The sequence below is a fragment of the Sus scrofa genome, chromosome 6 (genome assembly GCF_000003025.6).
Source record: "Sus scrofa isolate TJ Tabasco breed Duroc chromosome 6, Sscrofa11.1, whole genome shotgun sequence".
Classification (NCBI taxonomy): domain Eukaryota; kingdom Metazoa; phylum Chordata; class Mammalia; order Artiodactyla; family Suidae; genus Sus; species Sus scrofa.
This window is the reverse complement of record NC_010448.4, coordinates 45,195,163-45,213,699: the sequence shown is the minus strand read 5'-3', so window position 1 is coordinate 45,213,699 and position 18,537 is coordinate 45,195,163. Positions and strand designations below refer to the sequence as shown.

General features: G+C 57.2%; 1 protein-coding gene across 3 annotated transcripts; it reads right to left on the bottom strand.

Annotated features, from left to right (window-relative positions):
- ARHGAP33 (Rho GTPase activating protein 33) lies at window positions 45–15,043 on the bottom strand. 3 transcript variants are annotated; one of them, XM_021097108.1, is made up of 22 exons: window positions 14,095–15,040; window positions 11,976–12,073; window positions 11,812–11,896; window positions 11,363–11,443; window positions 11,116–11,253; window positions 10,591–10,683; window positions 9,922–10,044; window positions 9,746–9,823; window positions 9,593–9,659; window positions 9,450–9,509; window positions 9,201–9,353; window positions 9,014–9,116; window positions 7,551–7,695; window positions 7,383–7,465; window positions 7,191–7,298; window positions 5,125–5,270; window positions 4,334–4,487; window positions 4,102–4,247; window positions 3,948–4,022; window positions 1,787–2,455; window positions 1,318–1,700; window positions 45–1,233 (listed from the first exon to the last, which is right to left on the bottom strand). In XM_021097108.1, exons 1-22 carry the CDS (start codon window positions 14,098–14,100, stop codon window positions 448–450), a joined length of 3,780 nt encoding a protein of 1,259 aa, XP_020952767.1. In that variant the 5' UTR covers window positions 14,101–15,040; the 3' UTR covers window positions 45–447. The 3 variants fall into 3 exon arrangements, with proteins under 3 accessions (XP_020952767.1, XP_020952766.1, XP_020952765.1); XM_021097107.1 differs by having other exon boundaries at window positions 45–1,700; window positions 4,102–4,244; window positions 14,095–15,043; XM_021097106.1 differs by having other exon boundaries at window positions 45–1,700; window positions 14,095–15,042.

The following is an 18,537-nucleotide window of genomic DNA, read 5'->3' as shown; positions in this document are numbered from 1 at the left end:
GCCTCTTTATTCAATGAGCCTGGCCCGAGCTTGACGCTAGCAGGTACATTTTCATCATTTTTATTCGTTAATTTCGTCAGATGGTTTAGTGGGGTATGTGGCGGGGGTGGGGTGGGGGAAGATGGGCAGGAGCTGTCCCCCCACCCCTGTGCACAAGGTCAGGACATGCTGGGGGCTCCTGGAGGGAGAGGGAGGACAGGGAGTTAGCCTAGCCCTCAGATTTGTGCGAGAGCCCCCAGGATGGACGATGGTGGGGGAATGGGCGTGCCCCTCAGCCCAGAGTAGGGGAGCTATGATATCAGTTTAGGGACCCACATCAGAGGCAAGTTACAAAGTTAGAAACCTGGGGTAGGGGTCAGGAGCTCAAGAAAATACAAAACGAGGGACTGGGTTGGGCCAAGATCAGTGAGGGGAGGAAGAGAAAGGAGGATCTCTTCCAGCTCTGGCTCAGCAGTAGCTTCGGGTCTGGCCCTCGGAGTGGAGAGACCAGGTGGGAGTGGGGTAGGGGGGTGGGGGACCAGCCCCCTCCCTCCCTTGCCCCCCATTCCTGTACAGGGACCCCCGGTGGTGCTCACCCCCTCTCCCATAGGCCGGTGGGGCTGCCCTATAGAGCAGAAGAGGCTCCGGAGGGCCCCAGGGCCCAGGCACCCTGTGAGGGGTGTGGTGGCCCCAGGGGGCCCGCTGTTTCTGGGGGAGACGGGGGGCTGGGGGACCAGGATCTGAGCGGCTTCGGGGGTGGGCAGGAGGGGAGGAAGAGCTGGAAGAGGCGGGTGAGGGACCCCTGGGCCCTAAAGCTAGGTTGACATAGAGGGGCTCCGGTCGGGTGGGGCGCCGGGCAGGGTGCCGGGGGGCTGAGTAGCTCAGGTGGTCGTGGGGAAAGCAGGACGGGGGTGGTGGGTAGCTGAGCAGGAAGTCGGGGGACCTATGGAGCGGTGGTGATTGGCCAAGCATGCCATACGAGGCATTGAGCCTATCTGGGGGCACGGAGCGCAAGGGACTCCAGGACCGGCTGGGGCCAGAGTAGGGGGGCCCCTCACCTGCCTCAATTTCATAGTACAGGTTCTCTGCCCTGTCAAGTGGTGCAGGGGGACCCAGGGGGCTTCTCCAGATGGGGGCCGGGGAGCTAGGCTGGAAGGATGGGGAGCTGAGGGGATACAAGCCTGGTTTGGGGACCCCGAGGAAGGGTGGCAGGCACTCCCGGGGGGCTGAGGAGAAGAAGCCAGGGGTAGGAACCTGTGGGGGGACAGAACACAGAAACTGGGCTGCTGTCCCTGGCATGTCCTTGTACCCCCCACCCATCCTGAGCTGGGCACTGACCTGGGCAGGGCCTCTGGGTCCCCTCCTTGAGGTCCCTATGGGCCGCTGGCTCCTCACCAGGCTCCCATCACTTTGTTGCCTCGGTAGGGAGGGTGGGGGTCCTGGAACCCAGGCCCCTGGGTTGGCTCTGGGGTGGGGGGGTGGTCCACTCCCCGAGGGCTCACCACCCACCTCCAGGGACAGTGAGCGGCGGAAAGGGGAGTGGGGAGCAGACGGTGTGCTCCCCTGCTCCTGTTGGCTCTGTCTCTGGGCCACCTGCTGAGCCCGCTCAGCCAGGGCCAGGGCCATGAGGCGTGCTGGGTTCTTGGGGGGTGGAGGTGGGGCCCCCCCAGGGCGCAGGAGGGACAGGGGTGGGGGCAGCAGCGGTGAGTCCACACCAGGACCTAGAGGAATGGGAAAAGGAGTCAGAAGGGTCTTGGGCACAGCCTCAGGGTTCATGAGGGTGCAGGCTGGGCAGGACAGGACTCACCATGCTGGCCTTGGGCTCCCCGGGGAGCAGGCAGCACCAGCTTGCTGCAGATCTCCTGTTGGCAGGTGTCGCTCAGCTGGGCCTCAGCTCCACGCAGCAGCAGGGGGATGAGGTGGGGGCGCAGGCCAGGGCCAGGGCTAAGGGCTGGCGTTGGGGTGGCCGAGGCAGGTGTTCCCCCAGCCCCCAGCAGCTCCAGGACAGCCGGTGGCACTGACACCGCCAGGGGCTCTGAGATGTCCAGGGCAGCGGGTGAGGCAGGGCTAGTGGGCCCACGGGGCGAGAGGGCCTGGGGGGTCATCCTGGGCGGAAAGGCAGAGGCGGGGGCCGGGGGGGCCGGGCTGGCAGGAGGTGCAGGGTCCCCTGGGGTAGGGCTGCTGCATCGAAAGGTAAGGGGGTCAAAGTCAAGCCCCCGGAGCCCCTCCAGGCAGCGGGGTGGGCTGAAGTCCAGCTCGTCACCATCATCTAGCCAGGCTGAGGTTCGGTGTGAGGGGGAGCCGGAGAGCGCCCCCAGGCCAGCTGCTGAGGACTCGGATGATGAGGACTCGGAGGAGGACGAGGACGAGGACGAGGAGGAGGATAGGCTCTCACAGGAGCCAGCGGGTGCCGGGCCCACGGGGAAAGCATCGCTGCTGGAGTGGGGTCGCCGTAGCCTGTGCAGCCTCTGGAGGCCTGGAAGGGCAGTGCGGGGGGAGGGCCGGTCAGGGGTCAAAACTTGACATACCCACATACATCAGTGAGAAGGGGGCACACCACCCAGGAGGTTGGGGGAATAACATGAGAGGCGTGTCCCTGGATAGGGTCCAGGGAGAGCTGTTCAGACACACGGGTGAGAAAAGAAATGAATGGCGAGTCCGTGAAGGGAACCATTCCAGATGCAAAGGCAAGAACCAAGTCTGATGACCCCACCAGCTGTGGCCTCATCTGCAGCTGCTGGGCGGACAGCCTGGGGCGACCATGTCTGAGAAGCACTCGGGCCTTGTCTTGGACAGTTGAGTGTGAGCATCTCCAGGCCTGGGCACGCTCATCATAGCCTCCAGATCCATCAGGGGTGGGGTGGGGTGGGAGTGGGGGGAGGATGGACTAGCAACTCCAGAGGGGATACCCACAGTGGACCAGCAGGGAGTGGTGGAGAGGAAGGAGCCTGAGCTGCACTCAGCAGTGCACATGGCAGCCTGTAATGCTGTGCTGAGTGAGTCCAGGTACAGCATGAGTCCCCTTCTTAAGGACTCTCAGCATATGGAGGGTCCCAGGCTAGGGGCTGAACGTGGCCTACAGCACAGCCACAGCAACCGGGATCCAAGCCGTGTCTGTGACCTACACTACAGCTCATGGCAATGCCGGATCCTTAACCCACTAAGCAAGGCTAGGGATTGAACCTGAGTCCTCATGGATAGTTGGGTTTGTTGCTGCTGAGCCATGACAGGAACTCTGTAGGATACCCTTTAATTAAAAGTTTCAAGACAACTAGAACTGACCCGTACGTTATTGATACCTACACGGGTCTGTGATCAAACTCTAAAAGCACAAGCATGAAGACCATGGAATTTAGGAATTCCCATCGTAGCGCAGCAGAAACATCTGACTAGGAACCATGAGGTTGTGGGTTTGATCCCTGGCCTTGCTCAGTGGGTTAAGGATCTGGCGTTGCCATGAGTTGTGGTGTAGGTCGCAGACATGGCTCCGATCCCGAGTTGCTGTGGCTGTGGTATGGGCCGGCACCTGCAGCTCCTATTAGACCCCTAGCCTGGGAACCTCCATATGCTGCGGGTGCGGCCCTGAAAAGACAAGACAAAAAAAAAAAAAAAAAAAAAAACAAACATGGAATTTAGAGGCTGCCTCTAATGGGGAGGCAGCAGGTGGGAGGGGGACGAGCTCACAGGTAAGGTAGCAGGGTTCTTTTAGTTCTGGCCAGTGGGCTCTGGAGTGATCATATTTTTTTTTTCAAAACTTACGAATAAAAGACTGTCTGAAAGGGCCCTGCATGACCAATGATCACAGCACACCATGAACCAAGGGTGAAATTTATCCAAACACAGATCCAGATTTTAAAAACAAACCAAGACCCCCCCAAATCTGAGTACACCACTTGGAGGCCAGCTTAGGGCCCGCCCCAGTCTCTCCCAGCCCCACCCGGGCATCACATGGGCCACCCCGTGCTCACCAGCCCCGCTGGCCTGCGATGACAGCGACTCCTCACTCTTGGCAGATCTCAATGTGACCGTGTCAGGTCGGCTGCCTGCAGGGAGAGGTAGAAGGGTCACAGGGACCCTCCAGAGTGCCTCCCCAACCACCACACCGACTGCCCCACCTCTGACCTGAAGGCTGTGGTCGGGCACGGGTGCCCCCTAGCCACGGCAGAGGCTTCTTTCGGGGGATGCTGGGGCCCCGGCCCAATGCAAAGAAGGTCTTCCAGCTGCTACCCCCAGGCTTCCGCTGTTTCTCGCCTCTCTCCCCTTTTCTTCTGGGGTTTGGATGAGACATAGGAGGCCGGCTGAGGAGCTGGGGGGCTTCCAGGCTGGCCTCCCGCCTCCCAGGCATCCCACTCACCTTTCCACAGGTGAGGCTGGGGCCTTGGAAGTTGAGGGTTCGGTCGGTGTCCCCAGCCGGCCCTGGGTGCGAGCCTGGGCTTCCTCCAGCGTCAGCAGGCGAGTTGAGGGGCCACTGCCCGCAAGGGACTTGGGCCGGGGGAGGAGGCAGCGGCCTGGGGAGTTGGGAAAGGGGGCAGCTGTCAGCCCTGGGGGCCATTCAAGGCCACAGGCAAAGCCAAGCGCTACAGCCCAAGCCCCGGCCCCGCAGCATGCCCACCCGGGCTGGCAAGGCAGAGGGCCAGGGCGGATCAGGCGGGAACGGGTGGGCAGCAGGCAGGTGAGGAGGAGGAGTGAGGCAGAACGAGCTGATGAGGAGGCAGCTCCCAGCAGCCAGCGAGGATAGCGGCTCTGGCTTCAGTTACCTCGGGCCAGAAGGCCCTCCGACGTGCTGAGTCCTGACTGGGCTGGGGTCCGGGGCAGGGCGGGGAGGCTGGGTGGGGCTGGGGCAGGGTCAAGTCTGGGGACCTCCCACCTCCTCCCAGGTGGACCCATGGCCCCAAGCGCCCCCAGGAGCTACAAGGGGTGAAGGAAGAACGATGTCCGGGCCAAGAAGTGGGGATCCTGAGCGTAGGAGCTGAAATGAGAAGGGGGGGGAGGGGAGGGAGAGGCCGGGGCGGGGTCCTCAAGGAGCCGGGAAGGAGGTCCAGCTTCAGTGGGATGGGGATGGGGCTGGGAGCCCACCTGCCCTCCCGCTGCAGCCCTGACAATGAGGGGGCAGTAGCCAGGGCACCAGGGATGGGATGGGCATACCTGCAGGGTCAAGGCCAGCAGAAGTGAAGGTGTCACTGAACAGGACGTCCACGTGGGTGAGCAGGAACTCCACCACCACTGACTGCACCCGCACCTCCCGGAAGGCTGCTGCCCCCCCCAGCCCCACTGACTCCAGCTCCATGGACCTGGATGGGAGGAGCGGGAGGGTGGCCGGTGCCTGGAGCCCCCGCTGATGGGTTCTGGCTAGGCGAGGTGGGGAGCCACGGAGCAGTGGCTGTCATTCAACGTCTCCGATCTTGTCAAGCTGATCACATCTAGAACTGGATTCTCTACCTTTCCCCAAACCCTCTCCTTCCCTGCCTATTTCATCCCAGTCAGTGCAGCTCTTCTGGCGGCTTAGGTCAAACACCTTGGAACTGTCCTTAGCCCATTTTCCCACACCCACGTCCAATCTCAGTAGACTTTGGGGGTTTCACCCACAAAATTGATCCAGAATCTAAATGCTCCTCCTCCATTGCCCCTGCCCTGGCTCAGCCTCCATCCTGGACCATCCCACAGCCTCCTTCCTGGTCTCCTTGGTCTTCCTGGTCTCTCCTGCCCCCCACAGTCCGCTCCCCACACACAGCCAGAGGGAGCCCATGAACCTGGGTCAGATCAGAGCCCTCCTGGCTCAGAACCCTCCTCTGGCTTTCCCCTTACTCCGGGTAAAAGTCAAGGTTCTCACCATGACCCACAATCAGTAAGTCACTCCCGTATCTGGTCCCCTATCACCTCCCTAATCTTATCATCCCCCTCCTCAACCCCTCACTCATTCTCTCACTCGGCTCCAGCCACACTGGCCTCCCAGCTGCTCTTCCAGCCCACCAGCCCCAGGACCTTTGCACTTGTCATCCCTTCTGCCTTGTTTGCTCCTCCTCAGATTTCCACCTGGGTCCTTCCCTCATCTTCTGCAGGTATTGACTCAAATGGTACCTTCTCAATGGAGTCTTCCCCGCCTACCTTATTTAAAATTGGAAACCTCTATATTCCAGGTTTGTTTATTTATTTTATTTTATTTTATTTTATTTATTTTATTTTTTTCTATTTCTTTGGGCTGCTTCCGTGGCATATGGAGGTTCCCAGGCTAGGGGTCTAATCGGAGCTGTAGCCACTGGCCTATGCCAGAGCCACAGCAATGCAGGATCCGAGCCGCATCTGCGACCTACACCACAGCTCACAGCAACACTGGATCATTAACCCACTAAGCAAGGGCAGGGACCGAACCCGCAACCTCATGGTTCCTAGTCGGATTCGTTAACCACTGCGCCACAACAGGAACTCCTATTTATTTTATTTTTTTAGAGCCGCACCCAGAGTACATGGAAGTTCCCAAGCTAGGGGTCGAATCGGAGCTGCAGCTGCCAGCCCACACCACAGCCACAGCCACGCCAGATTCGAGCCATGTCTTCCACCTATACCACAGCTCACGGCAACGCTGGATCCCCGACCCACTGAGTGAGGCCAGGGATTGAACCACATCCTCATGGATACTACTTGGATTCATTTCTGTTGTGCCACAACAGGAATGCCTGCCTGTCTCTTTTTCCTCACATTTCTTATACCCGCCATCTGATGTACCATCTGTTTTATCTGTTTACAGATCTGTTTTCCTAGAAGAACTGAGCTCCTCCAGGACAGAGAGCTTGCCTGTCGTGGTCACCATCAAATCCTCTGGGACTTACCCTGCTGCTGGCCATGGAAGACTTCTCAGGGAAGCCTCCCCTGCCACCCTATCTAGAAATTCCAAACACCAGGACGCAGATCTTCCTTCCCTGCTTTGTAATCTTTCTCCTGGCCACTCATCACCATCAGACAGTCCTCTGTACTTTCCTTGTGATGGTTCACTGTCATCTCCCGCAGAGCACAGGTTCCTGCTCACTACTGTGTCCCCGGTGCCGAGAACAGGGGCTGGCACATAGGAAGTGCTTCATAAAGGTGTGGTGGGTGAAATGAACCAGAGCACAAAAGCCGAATGGGTTCCTGGGATGGAGTGGGGGCGGCGGGAGACTCGAGGCCCAGCCTGTAGAAGGGAGCTGAGGGGGCAGGCCGGAGAGCTGCCAGCTTACCGTAGCAGGTTGGGTGCCCAAACGATGGCCAGGTTACGGGCATGCATGCTGGTGTTGGCACTGTGTCTCGCCATGCGGGCCAAGTGCCTCAGCAGGTACTCCAGGGTCCTGCGGGCAGGAGCGGAGGGAGAACACCTGAGTCTCAACTCCCTTGGGAGCCCGCCAAGCCCTCCCCTGTCCCTCCTGATTTACCTGTAGTGCGGTGGGGGCAGCTGCTGGATGACATCGTGGACCCGCACCAGGCGTTCCTCCTCCCCAGGCACAGACATGGCTTCCTGTGAGGGCACACGGGCATGATGGGGGCTGGGCTGGCCGCACCCCAGCACCCTCCTCTTCAGTCTCGCCGGCGCCCCTACTCACGCTGAACTTGCCGTAGAGCTGGTAGGTGAGCAGCGGGTTTGGCAGCTCTCGGAAGTAGAGCTTGCAGAGGGAGGACACGCTGTGGATGTCCTGCAGGAAGGCGGGGCCGGACAGCTCAGGGATCCTCTCACTGTCAAACTCATGCCTGAGGCACCAGGTCAAGGAGGAGGAAGACTCGGTCAGAGCTGACCCACCTGGCCCTGTCCTTCCCCGCCCCCCAGTGTCCGCAGATGGCAGTGACCCTCCTCCTGGGCTGGGCTCTTCAGAGGCAGAAACTTACTGAACCCCCTCCCCGCACAGCCCTGTGTACCAAAGACAAGGGCGCCCCCATTTGACGGAGGAGACACTGAGGCTCAGGTGGGAGATGCCCCTACAGGTGCCTATCCAGGGCTCTGTGCTTCTGTGGGCGGGACAGGCTCCATCTACCAAGTTGTGGCATTTTCCTGGCTCCGAGAGGTCCCTGGCAAATGCAGCTGAAACCCCAGTGGCCCCTGCTCACGACTCTCAGGTCAGAGCTCTGCCTCATCTCGCGCTGCCCCTGGGCTCCGCTGCCCCCACCTCTTACCCTGGTACGCACACTGCTCCTCTTCCCTCCTGGGCTCCTGCGGTTCCCTTACTCCCAGGAAAAGCCCAAGTCCTGACAGTTGTCAACGAGGCCCCACGTGCTCTGTCGCTAACTACTTCTCAAATGTCCTCTCCTGCTGCTTTCCCCTTTCAAAGGCTGTTCCCCCAGATGGCCTGTTCCCTGCCCCCTGCCCTGCTCCACAGTGAGCTCCCCAGGAGGCCCTCTCTGCCCACCCTGTTTAAAACCGCAATAGCAGAGTTCCCTTTGTGGCCCAGTGGGTTACAAACCCTACCAGTATCCATGAGGATGCAGGTTTGATCCCTGGCCCCACTCAGTGGGTTAAGGATCTAGTGTTGCCTGAGCTGTGGTGAAGGTCACAGACGCGGCTCGGGTCTGGCGTTGCTGTGGCTGTGGTGTAGACTGGTGGCTACAGCTCTGATTAGACCCCTAGCCTGGGAACCTCCATATGCTGCAGGTGCAGCCCTAAAAAGCAAAACAAATAGACAACCAAAAAACACAGTACCCACCCCACCCCCCAATTTCTTATTATGATCCTTCCCACCCCTGTCTTTTTTCCTCCATAACACTTGTCACCTACCGTAAACTCTCTCATTGCCTTATTTTTTCCTCCAGCACATGGACCCCATGAGGGCAGGAGTCTCTGGTGGTCTTATTCGTCCCCAGCGCCTTAATGCTTGGCATGTGGCGCGTGTTCAGTGAAGGCTGAGGTGTCACTTCCTCGATGAAGCCCTCCCTGGCCACACCTCTGGTCCAACCCCGCCCTATACCCTCCGAACTCCCGCCAATTCTGCGGCCCCAGCACATGGCCCAGGGCCTGGAATAGAGGTGGTGCTCAGTAAATGTTAGTGGAGAGAAGGGGTTGGTGCAGGGCCCTCACCGTAGCCTCTGGATGTTGGATGACACACCCGAGAGCCGGTAGATTCCATCCACCACCCCGTGGGCCTCGATAAACTCAGAGCAGCAGCGGAGCACCTGGGGCACTGGGAGAAGGCAGTGGGGTCAGGGCTGGGCGGGTGCGTCCTGGGTGGAAGGAAGGGGCCGGGTAGGTGGGCCCAGAGCCTCACCGTCCTGGCCTGAGTTGCTGAGATGCTCTCCAAGGTCACAGCCAAACACCCTCTGCCGAAGGATGCCCCGCTGCCGCAGCCGCTGCCGAGAAGGGCGGGAGCGCATGAAGGTGCGGAGGAGGCCGGCCAGCTTCCCACGCGGCCGGGGCACAGCTGCGGGGGTGAAGGCAGGCCACACAGGGTCAGTGCAGCCACCGGTCTGGAGGGGCAGGGGGTGGGAGGCAGGGGCCTGGCCCTTGTTTGCATTACCTGAGGTCAGAGAGGAGATGCCCTGGGGAGTCGGGACACCACTCGGGGGACCGTCGGCATCTGTCGGGTGAACAGTGGGTGGAAAGGATGGATGGCCGGCAAAGGATGCAAGGGGCCCTCCCCACATTGCCCAGGGCACTCACCCCCCTTTAGACCTGGACCCGGCCGCTCAGTGAACAGCTCCACACACTCGCTGGGGAAGAAACCGACCTGAGGAGGGGTCAGGGTCAGTGACTGGGCCACGCGAGCTGGCATGGTGCCCCGACCCCCACCTGTCCTCCCCAAGCCAGGCTCACCTGGAAGCCTCGCTTGCCGCGCCACCAGCTCCGGTCCTCCGTGGGTGGCATGTCGATCACGGAGACAATGTCTCCCACCTGTGAGTGGGAAGGTGCGAGGAGGGAGGGTCAGAAGGCACAGGGGAGGCGGGGCATGGGGGGGACCCAGGCGGAGTCTGCTCCCCCCACAGCCTCACCTCGAAGGACAGCTCGTCCGGTGCCTGGGCTGTGTACCGCTTTACCACGTGGGCGGCAGCCACGGCAGGGATGTTGAGCGAGGCTTCCTCACTGAGGAGCAGCCGCCTGCCGTGGTTGTCCAGCTGGGATGGAGGGGGAGGTGGCCGGGAGGGGCCAGAAGAAGCCGATAAGAAAGACAGAGACGGTTCCTCCGTGCCCAGTGGAGGCCACCACCTGTCGCCCACCCAAGAGCTCCTGTCACGCAGAGCTACCGGTCAAACACCTACATTCTCGCCCCTTCCGTATCCCAGGATTCCCCCGCCCAAAGTCTTCCTGATCTCCACCTGCACCCTCATCCTCTGCAGGAGACACTGCGCATCTGCCATCCAAACCCCGCTGCTTTAAGCCACTCTCGGCTCAGTGCTGTGAGTTACAGCCAAGCCTATTTCTAACCCACATACCTTGAAATCCTCGCATCCCACAGCCCAACACCTGCGTGTGTGCGCACGTGCACACGCACACACACACACACTCACTCACATTCCCTCTCGCAGGCGGGCGCCCACACAGACACTGAAATGCCAGCGCCTCCTCCACTCCAGCTCGTTTCTTTCCTGTGCCCACACACCCTCCCAGGCTGGTTCTTTTCCTCACTCATCCCCACTCTAAGCCCCCCTGCTCCGGCCCACCTCCATCCAGGTGAGCACGGGCCCACAGTTGAGGTTACTGTCCACCAGTCCTGACAGCGTCTCCAGGTACTGCAGCAGCAGCGGGACCAGCATCTGGGGGCAGGTTGTCAGGTTGGGCTTTTGTGCGAAGACCCTAAGACAGCCCACTGCCCCCCCTATACTGCCCTGGCTTGCCCCTGGCAGGGCTGAAGTACAGCCTGAACTCATGGGTGCCACTCGGCTGTTAAGTACTGAAATATCATTGTATCAGGTGGTAAATAGGCTATGCCGAACCCTGTGTGCCCCCATCGGTCTGGCTATTCTGACCCTTTCATGGAACACCCTGGAACCCCTCCAGGATCCTAAAACTAAAGGGACCCTCCAGATCCCTGCTGCAGTTCTAAGACCTCTCCACTCTGACTGGTGGGGCCCTATGAGTGTTTAAATATCTAGCCCCCACCTCCTACCCCACCCCAGACAGTTTCACACTTGACTGCTGAGGACACACCTTGGCTGAGGCAGGGGCTGGGACAACGAAGAGTTTACCTGGGCAGCCCTAGCCCCCTCCGGGGGTGGGGGGAGCTCCGGGAGGCAGGAAAACCTCCGGTCAAATATGCATCGGTGGAGGTGGGCATCCAGGGAGCGGAAGTCATCATAACTGCGGAGAACCGGCCAGGAACGGCCCTGTGGGAGCAGGAAGGATAGAAGGGAGCAGGAGTCCCACTACACTGAGCTGGGGACCATGGCACCCAGTCTGCCAGGCTAGATGAGAGGCAGGAGTGGCTGGCCTCACCTGACAGGTCACCTGTACCCCAAACACCAGCTCATTCTCTCCAGAGAAGCTGGGGCCCTCACGCTCTGGAGACAGCAGGAGCTGTAAAGAGAAACAAAGGCCCAGGTGAGGACGGCACTGTTGTCCTGTCCTGATCTCTCCCGACTGACATCATCTAGGGATGGGTCTGCGGCCCCCTGCTGGGCCTCCCCGACGGCAGGGCCTGGTGATGTCGCAGTCAGCACACAGGGTCTTGGCAGACCAACCAAACGCCTTAACAAAAAGTTGCTACTGAATGACTAGAGGAACAAATGAATGGACGGACAGCTCTCCCCTTCTGCCCCGCGGCTCCTGCCATGGAGCAGCCAGCCCTGCAGATAGGTTTCAGGGGGGGAAAGCGACTGATATTGCTTGAGGATGCTTCAGGGTGGATGGGCTCGCACCTTCCCACCTGGGTGCAGCCCCCATACCTGAATGTGGCCAAAGTCAACGTTCTCATAGTGGAAATGGGCACAGTCAGCCAGCCGAGGGAAGGGACCTCGAGGAGCCGAGAGCCTAGGGGACAGGTGACAGATCACAAGAGGCTCTTGCTCTTGGCCCTCCTCCTAAGCTGAGCCTCTCCCCCACCTCTCACCTCTTCCCAGGCTTCCCCTTCACACTGGGCCCCCCAGTGGGGGGCAGGGGCTGCACTGAGCCCTCCCCAGGGCCATCCAGGCTGTCAGTGCTGCGAGCCTGTGGAGCAGAAAGAAGAATCAGAGGCCCCCAGAGATGGGAGCCAAGGGACAACAGGAGCATTGTTATCTGTCAGCCTGGGCCTACAGGCCTGCATCGCTCCATACACTGCCCTGAGCGGGAAGAGAAGGGTAGGACGGGGTAGGTGAACGCTGGGCTGAGGCTGCTTCTTCGTGTGTGGTCTGGGCTGCGGGAGCTGAAGAGCAGGGGCCAAGTGCGAAACAGGGAAGGAGCATGCTGGTAGCTGGTACCATCTCACCCAGTTTAAAACCCTCTCATAGCCCCTGCAGGATAGAATCATCTCCCATATGTGCCTCTCCAGGCCTCTCATTGGTGTCTGGACAATCACAGCTCCCATCTTATCAGTCTTCCCACTTCCACCTCTTGCTTCCCCCCAGCTTCTTCAGAGCAAGAGCCAGTATATCTCACAAAACACAAATCTGCCTGTCTCTCCACAGATCATGGAGCTTCGGCAGCTCCCTGTTGTCTTTAAGATAAAATCTAAATCCTCTGGTGTCTGTTTACCTCTCCAGCCTCATCACTTCCCATTGCCTCCATTCTCAGAGCTCTCAAACTTCCAAGAGTCCAACTAAAGCACCATCTTCTCATTTCCTTCTAGACCTTTGCAAAGGCTGTTCCTCCTGCATGGCATACTCTTCCTCATCCTTTTCCCGTCCCCTCACTCTTTCATCAGGTCTCGACTCTCAGGTTCCCTCCTCTCCAAAGTTCTCACTGACCCCTCAGGTGGTGTCAGGCCCCTTTCCTGGACTCCCACATCCCCAGAGCCACCCCTATCCTAGGCCTGACGATGTTGCCTGAGCTTTCCTTAATCACAGCCCTGAGCACTCTGAGATGTCACTGTCTGGCGACAAGTCCATCTCCCCCACTGGACAGGGACTGAGTCCCTCATCCCCCAGCATTGTCCAGCACTGAGCTGAACACAGAACTGATGCTCCTCACAGCTGGGGTGGTGCCTGATTCCTCTCTGGGTCTCAATGCCCAGTGCCAGCTCAGTTGCACAGCAGGGGCCGGGGAAAATCTGATGAATAAATTAACCATCTGCCAGCTGAGGATTCCCCAGACTGGGCTCTAGCCTCTCCCTCCTCCAGATCCCTACAACCCTGACTTCATCCTTTGGGTCTCACCCTTAGGTCTGGGTGAGACTTCAGCCCCTTCAGCCCATGAAGCTCCCACAGGCGGGATGGGATCTGACTCTGCCTGGAGCAAAGGGGCTACACAGAGGTCTCAGTGAATATTAAGTGAGCAAATAAGGGAATGAATAGATGAATGAGCAGGAGCAGCATGGTGGGAGAGGGAGACCGCGTGGGAGGGTGGATGAGGAAAAGAAGATGGAGAGGACCCAAGGATCACATCAGGGGTGGTACAATGCAGGCTTGGGATTGGGACGGAGTAAAGAGGAAGGGAGCAGCTGCAGAGGCTGAAGTAAAGGTTCAGACTCGTGGAGGGGAAGGGAGGGGTAGTTGAGAGGCACGGGGCGGGGGGAGATTGACTAGAAGGAAAAGAAAAGGGTCAGGCGGAGGATGGAGCCGGGTGGGGGTGGGGCTCAAGAATGAAAAAGGGACTGGTGGTATGAGGAGGAGGAGGAGGAGGAGGCGGCTAGGCAGGGGAGGGGTGGAGGTTGGGATGCGGATGCTGAGGATGGCTCTGGGATACGAGCTGGTGAAGGACCCAGAGAGCCTTAGCAGGCCCCTGCGGGGGCCACTTAGAGGATGCGAGGTCCTTCCCTGGACCATCCCTTTTTCCTCCCAATTTTGGGTCTTCGTCCACTGTCACCCCCATCCAGGGCGTGGAAGGGGGTATGCGTGCCGAGGGGGCGGGGCCGGGGTAAGGGCTGTGGCCCAAGACCAGGGCAGGGGACTAGACCCACCACGGTGAGGGGTGAGGGGTGAGGGCGGCGCAGGCCGAGGGCTCGGGCGGGGCCGGGGGCGGGGCGCGCGGGGCGTGGCCGCACGCGGACAGACTGATGCGCCGACAGACTGACGGCCGCATGGGCCCCTCACCACCATGGTCGCGTAGCCTCCTCAGGCACCGGCCGCGCTGGACCCCTCGATCGTCGTCCTCGTCGCGGATGCCGCCGCCATGGCGACACAAAGGGGAGGGCGCGAGCCGCGCGCAGGCGGCTGCAGGCCCCGCCCCTAACGGCTGCCGGTGGCTCAGGCGCGCGCGCCCCGAGGGACGGGAGCTACGGGAACGCGGCGCTGCTTCTCATTGGCTCCACTTTTGGCCTTAGGGCGACGCCCCACCCACCATGCAGCTTCTCATTGGCTTCGACTTGGGTCCCACCCCAAGTTCTCTCTGGTCCCTCCCCGCGAAGTTTGACAGCGCCACGCCTATGCATGCTTTTCATTGGCCGTCATTCCCCTCCTGAGACACACCCCCAGGTTCTTTATGCTCCGCTTACACATTTCTTATGCTAAGCGGTGGACCCTCCCTTTAGTCCATTGTCAAAAGGTGACTGCTCCTCTGACACTCTTTTAACTGGATTCTCCCATGGCCGCAAGGTTTTTCTTTATCCCCTAAGCAGCTCTTCAAAGTCACTGGTCAGTCCTGCCCCTGCGCCTGCTAAAAACACACTAAGAACGTGGATGGCCCCTGGTTGTTTTTCACTGGCTCAGATGACTTGACTGGGACATAACCCTAGACACTCTGCGACTTAGGCTCCCCCTATCCACTGGATATTTTCCTTGCTACCTCCTCTACCGCTTCTTACAGGCTGGCCTCTAGTTTGTCTCCTTTTTCCTAGGAACAAATTTAGCCAGCATGCCAAACATGACCACACCACTCATAAAGCCAGTCTCAATGGTTTCTCCCATTGACTGAGGTTCAGAAAATACTCTGTAACAACGCTCTGTCCAAGAGGACTTTCCATTGGTCCTCAACAAGGCTCTCACCTCAGAAGGTATATATATATTTTTTTCCACCTTTGGCATATGAAAGTTCCTAGGCTAGGAGTCAAATCAGAGCCACACCTGCTGGCGCCACAGTCACAGCAACGTGGGATCCAAGCTGCATCTGCAATCTACACCACATCCCACCACAACACTGAATCCTGAACACACCAAGAGAGGCCAGGGACGAACCTGCATCCTAAAGGATACTAGTCAGATTCATTTCTGCTGAGCCACAACAGGAACTCCCAGAAAGTACATTCTTGATCCATCCACTCATTCATTCAAAAACTGGTCACTTAATTTGTGGATATAACAGTAACCAAAACAAGGGAAAAGATACCTTGCCCACATGGAGCTCAAAAGCTAGTGAGAGGAGTTCCCGTCGTGGCGCAGTGGTTAACGAATCCGACTAGGAACCATGAGGTTGGGGGTTCGATCCCTGCCCTTGCTCAGTGGGTTAACGATCCGGCGTTGCTGTGAGCTGTGGTGTAGGTCGCAGACACGGCTCGGATCCCGTGTTGCTGTGGCTCTGGCATAGGCCGGCAGCTACAGCTCCGATTGGCCCCTAGCCTGGGAACCTCCATATGCCACGGGAGCTGCCCAAAGAAATAGCAAAAAGACAAAAAAAAAAAAAAAAAAAAAAAAAGCTAGTGAGAGAAGACAATTAACAAAATAAGAATTTTAAAATATAGAATATTAGGTGATAAGTGCTATGGATAAAAAAAATTAAGCAGAGATTGGGGAAAGGGAATGCTGAGAGGACAAATTACAGCTACCTATTGGTTGAATTTGCTGATCTCACTTCCATAATAGGGATTTCCCACATGCTTGGAGTTCCCTCTGCCTGGAATATTTCCCGGCCCCCACTAAACATGACTGCAAATTCCTTCACACTCCCCTCATGAAAAGGTAGAGTCTATCTCCCCTTGCCCTTGAATCTGGGCAGGATTACGACAACTTCAGTCAACAGAGAATAGGAATGAATAGGAATGGACACTATGTGATTCAAAGGTTAGGTAGTGAAAGGCAAAGCGGTTTCCTCCTTGACCACTGGAATGACTAGCTCTGGAGCCTTGAGGTGTCATGTGAAAAGTGGGTAGTCATTTTTTTGTTTGTTTTGTTTTTCTTTTTTGGCCACCCCACAGGCATATGAAGTTCAGGAGCCAGAGATCAGATTCGAGCCACAGCTGTAACCTATGGCACAGCAGTGGCAACACAAGATCCTTTAACACACTGTGCCGGACTGGGGAGTGAACCTGCGTCCTGGTGCCACAGAGATAACACTAATCTTGTTGTGCCACAGTGGGAATTCCTGCAGTGGTCATGTCATGTCTTGAGGAAACCTAAGCCACATGGAGAGACCTTGTGTAGGCACTACAGGCCATAGGTCTAGCTTGGAGTCATTTGATCCCTAATGCCAGACTTGAGAGTAAGGAAGCTCCAGAGAGTCCACTCCCAGCTATCAAGCCACCTTCCTCTTCCCAGTTGAACCCCTAGACATCATGGGGCAGAGACAAACTGTCCCCAACTGAGCCCTATCCACATTTCTGACTCACAGAATCCATGAGCATAATGTAATGACTGTTTCATGCCACTAAGTTTTGGGGGTGGCTTGTAACCCAGAAATAGTCATTAGGATGGCCCTTTGTCAACTATGAATTCCTGGCACCGCTCAAATGTAATTTCCTCAATAAAACTTCTAGGCCCCGCTCACTGCCCAGCTAAATCAGATTCTGCTACTGTAAACATCTTTTCCTCCTTATATTGAAACAGATCTTCTTGATTTTATATAAATGTATGGTTTAAATACACACAACCAGCAATGCAGGATCCAAGCCATGTCTGTGGCCTACACCACAGCTCATGGCAATGCCGGATCCTTAACCCATTGAGTGGGGCCAGGGATCGAACCCACATCCTCATGGATACTAGTCGGGTTCATTACCACTGAGCCATGAAGGCAACTCTCAATATTTATTTTTCTTTTGAGGTAAACTTTACATACAATGAAATTCACAAATTTCTTTCAATTTTGCTAAGTGTGTACACCTTTGTAATCCAAATCCTTACCCAGCATGGCAACTGGACTTTTTATACGGCATCCCAAGGCTCCAAAAGAAGAGAGAGACAGACAGATTGAAAGAAAACCAGATAGAAATGATATCACCTTTTCTAATCCAGTTTAGAAAGTTAAAGCAATATTGCCTCCCTTGCATTCTGGCAATTACAAAGTTATACCTGGTTTCAAGAAGGGACATAGACTCTACTTTTTAATGGGAAACATGTTCAAAAATTCACCAAGAAAACAATACTTTTTTCAATAATCCAGACAGGTGAAGATAGCCTAGACTGGGTGGGGCAGTCGAAGGGGGCGAGGGGAGGGGTTAAATTCTGGAGAGATTTAAAGGTAGAGGTGATAAGACTCGCTGGTCAACTGACCATGGATGTAAGGGAATGAGGCGTCAGTGACAGCTATGGGGCTTTTGGCCTGAGTAGGTAGAAGGATGGAGCGGAGGAAAGCCAGGGAGTAGCAGGTTTAGGGGGAAGACTGGGAGCTCAGTTGAAGACCTATGGAGTTTGAGACATTGCTTAGAACCTTTTGTGTGCTCTAAGCTCACTGATGTGCAAGTAGCAGGATACAGGAACCTGAGAAAATAGAAGATAGAAATTTGGGGGCTATGAAAATAAAGATGGGATTTAGAGCCATGAAGAATGAGGATACATAGAAAAGTCAAGGCCAGGGCCCTGGGACACACCGAAGTGACAGGTTGGGGCAATGAGGAGGCACAACCAGAGGTGAGGAGAAGGGTGGGGTTCTCGAAGCCAGGAAAGGAAGTGCTTCAAGGAGGGAGGGGTCAGCACACCAAATGCTGCTGCTGCTGCTGCTGGCCCAAGCAGGATATGGACGGAGGCCCAAGTACTGTTCTACATTCTGATGACCCCACTAGCTTCATACCCAGAGGGCAGTTCCACTGGTCTCATCTGAGACAAGAGGATCCCTTCTTTTTTTTTTTTTTTTTTTTTTTTTTTGGCCACACTCACAGCACGGGGAAGTTCCTAGGTCATGAATAGAACAGACCACAGCTGGGGCCACACAGGATCCTTAACCTGATGAGCCACAGGGTAACTTCCAGGAGGATCCTTCCTTCCTTCCTTCCTTCCTTCCTTCTTTCTTTCTAGGACCACAGTACAGCATATGGAAGTTCCCAGGCTAGGGGTCGAATTGGAGCTACAGCTGCTGGCCTACACCACAGCCACAGCAATGCCAGATTCAAGCTGAGTCTGTGACCTACACCACAGCTCACGGCAATGACAACACCAGACCCTTAATCCACTGAGCAAGGCCAGGGATCCAACCTGTGACCTCATGGATGCTAGTTGGGTTCCTTACCGCTGAGTCACAACAGGAACTCCAGGAGGATCCATTCTTAAGAGTCAGATAAAGTGAGTCCCAATCTTGCCCAAAGTCTTACCTAGAACCCCTATCCTGTCCTCAAAAAGGATGAAATCAGAAAAGATTTTGTTTCACTGGTCAGAAACTAGGGTGAGGTA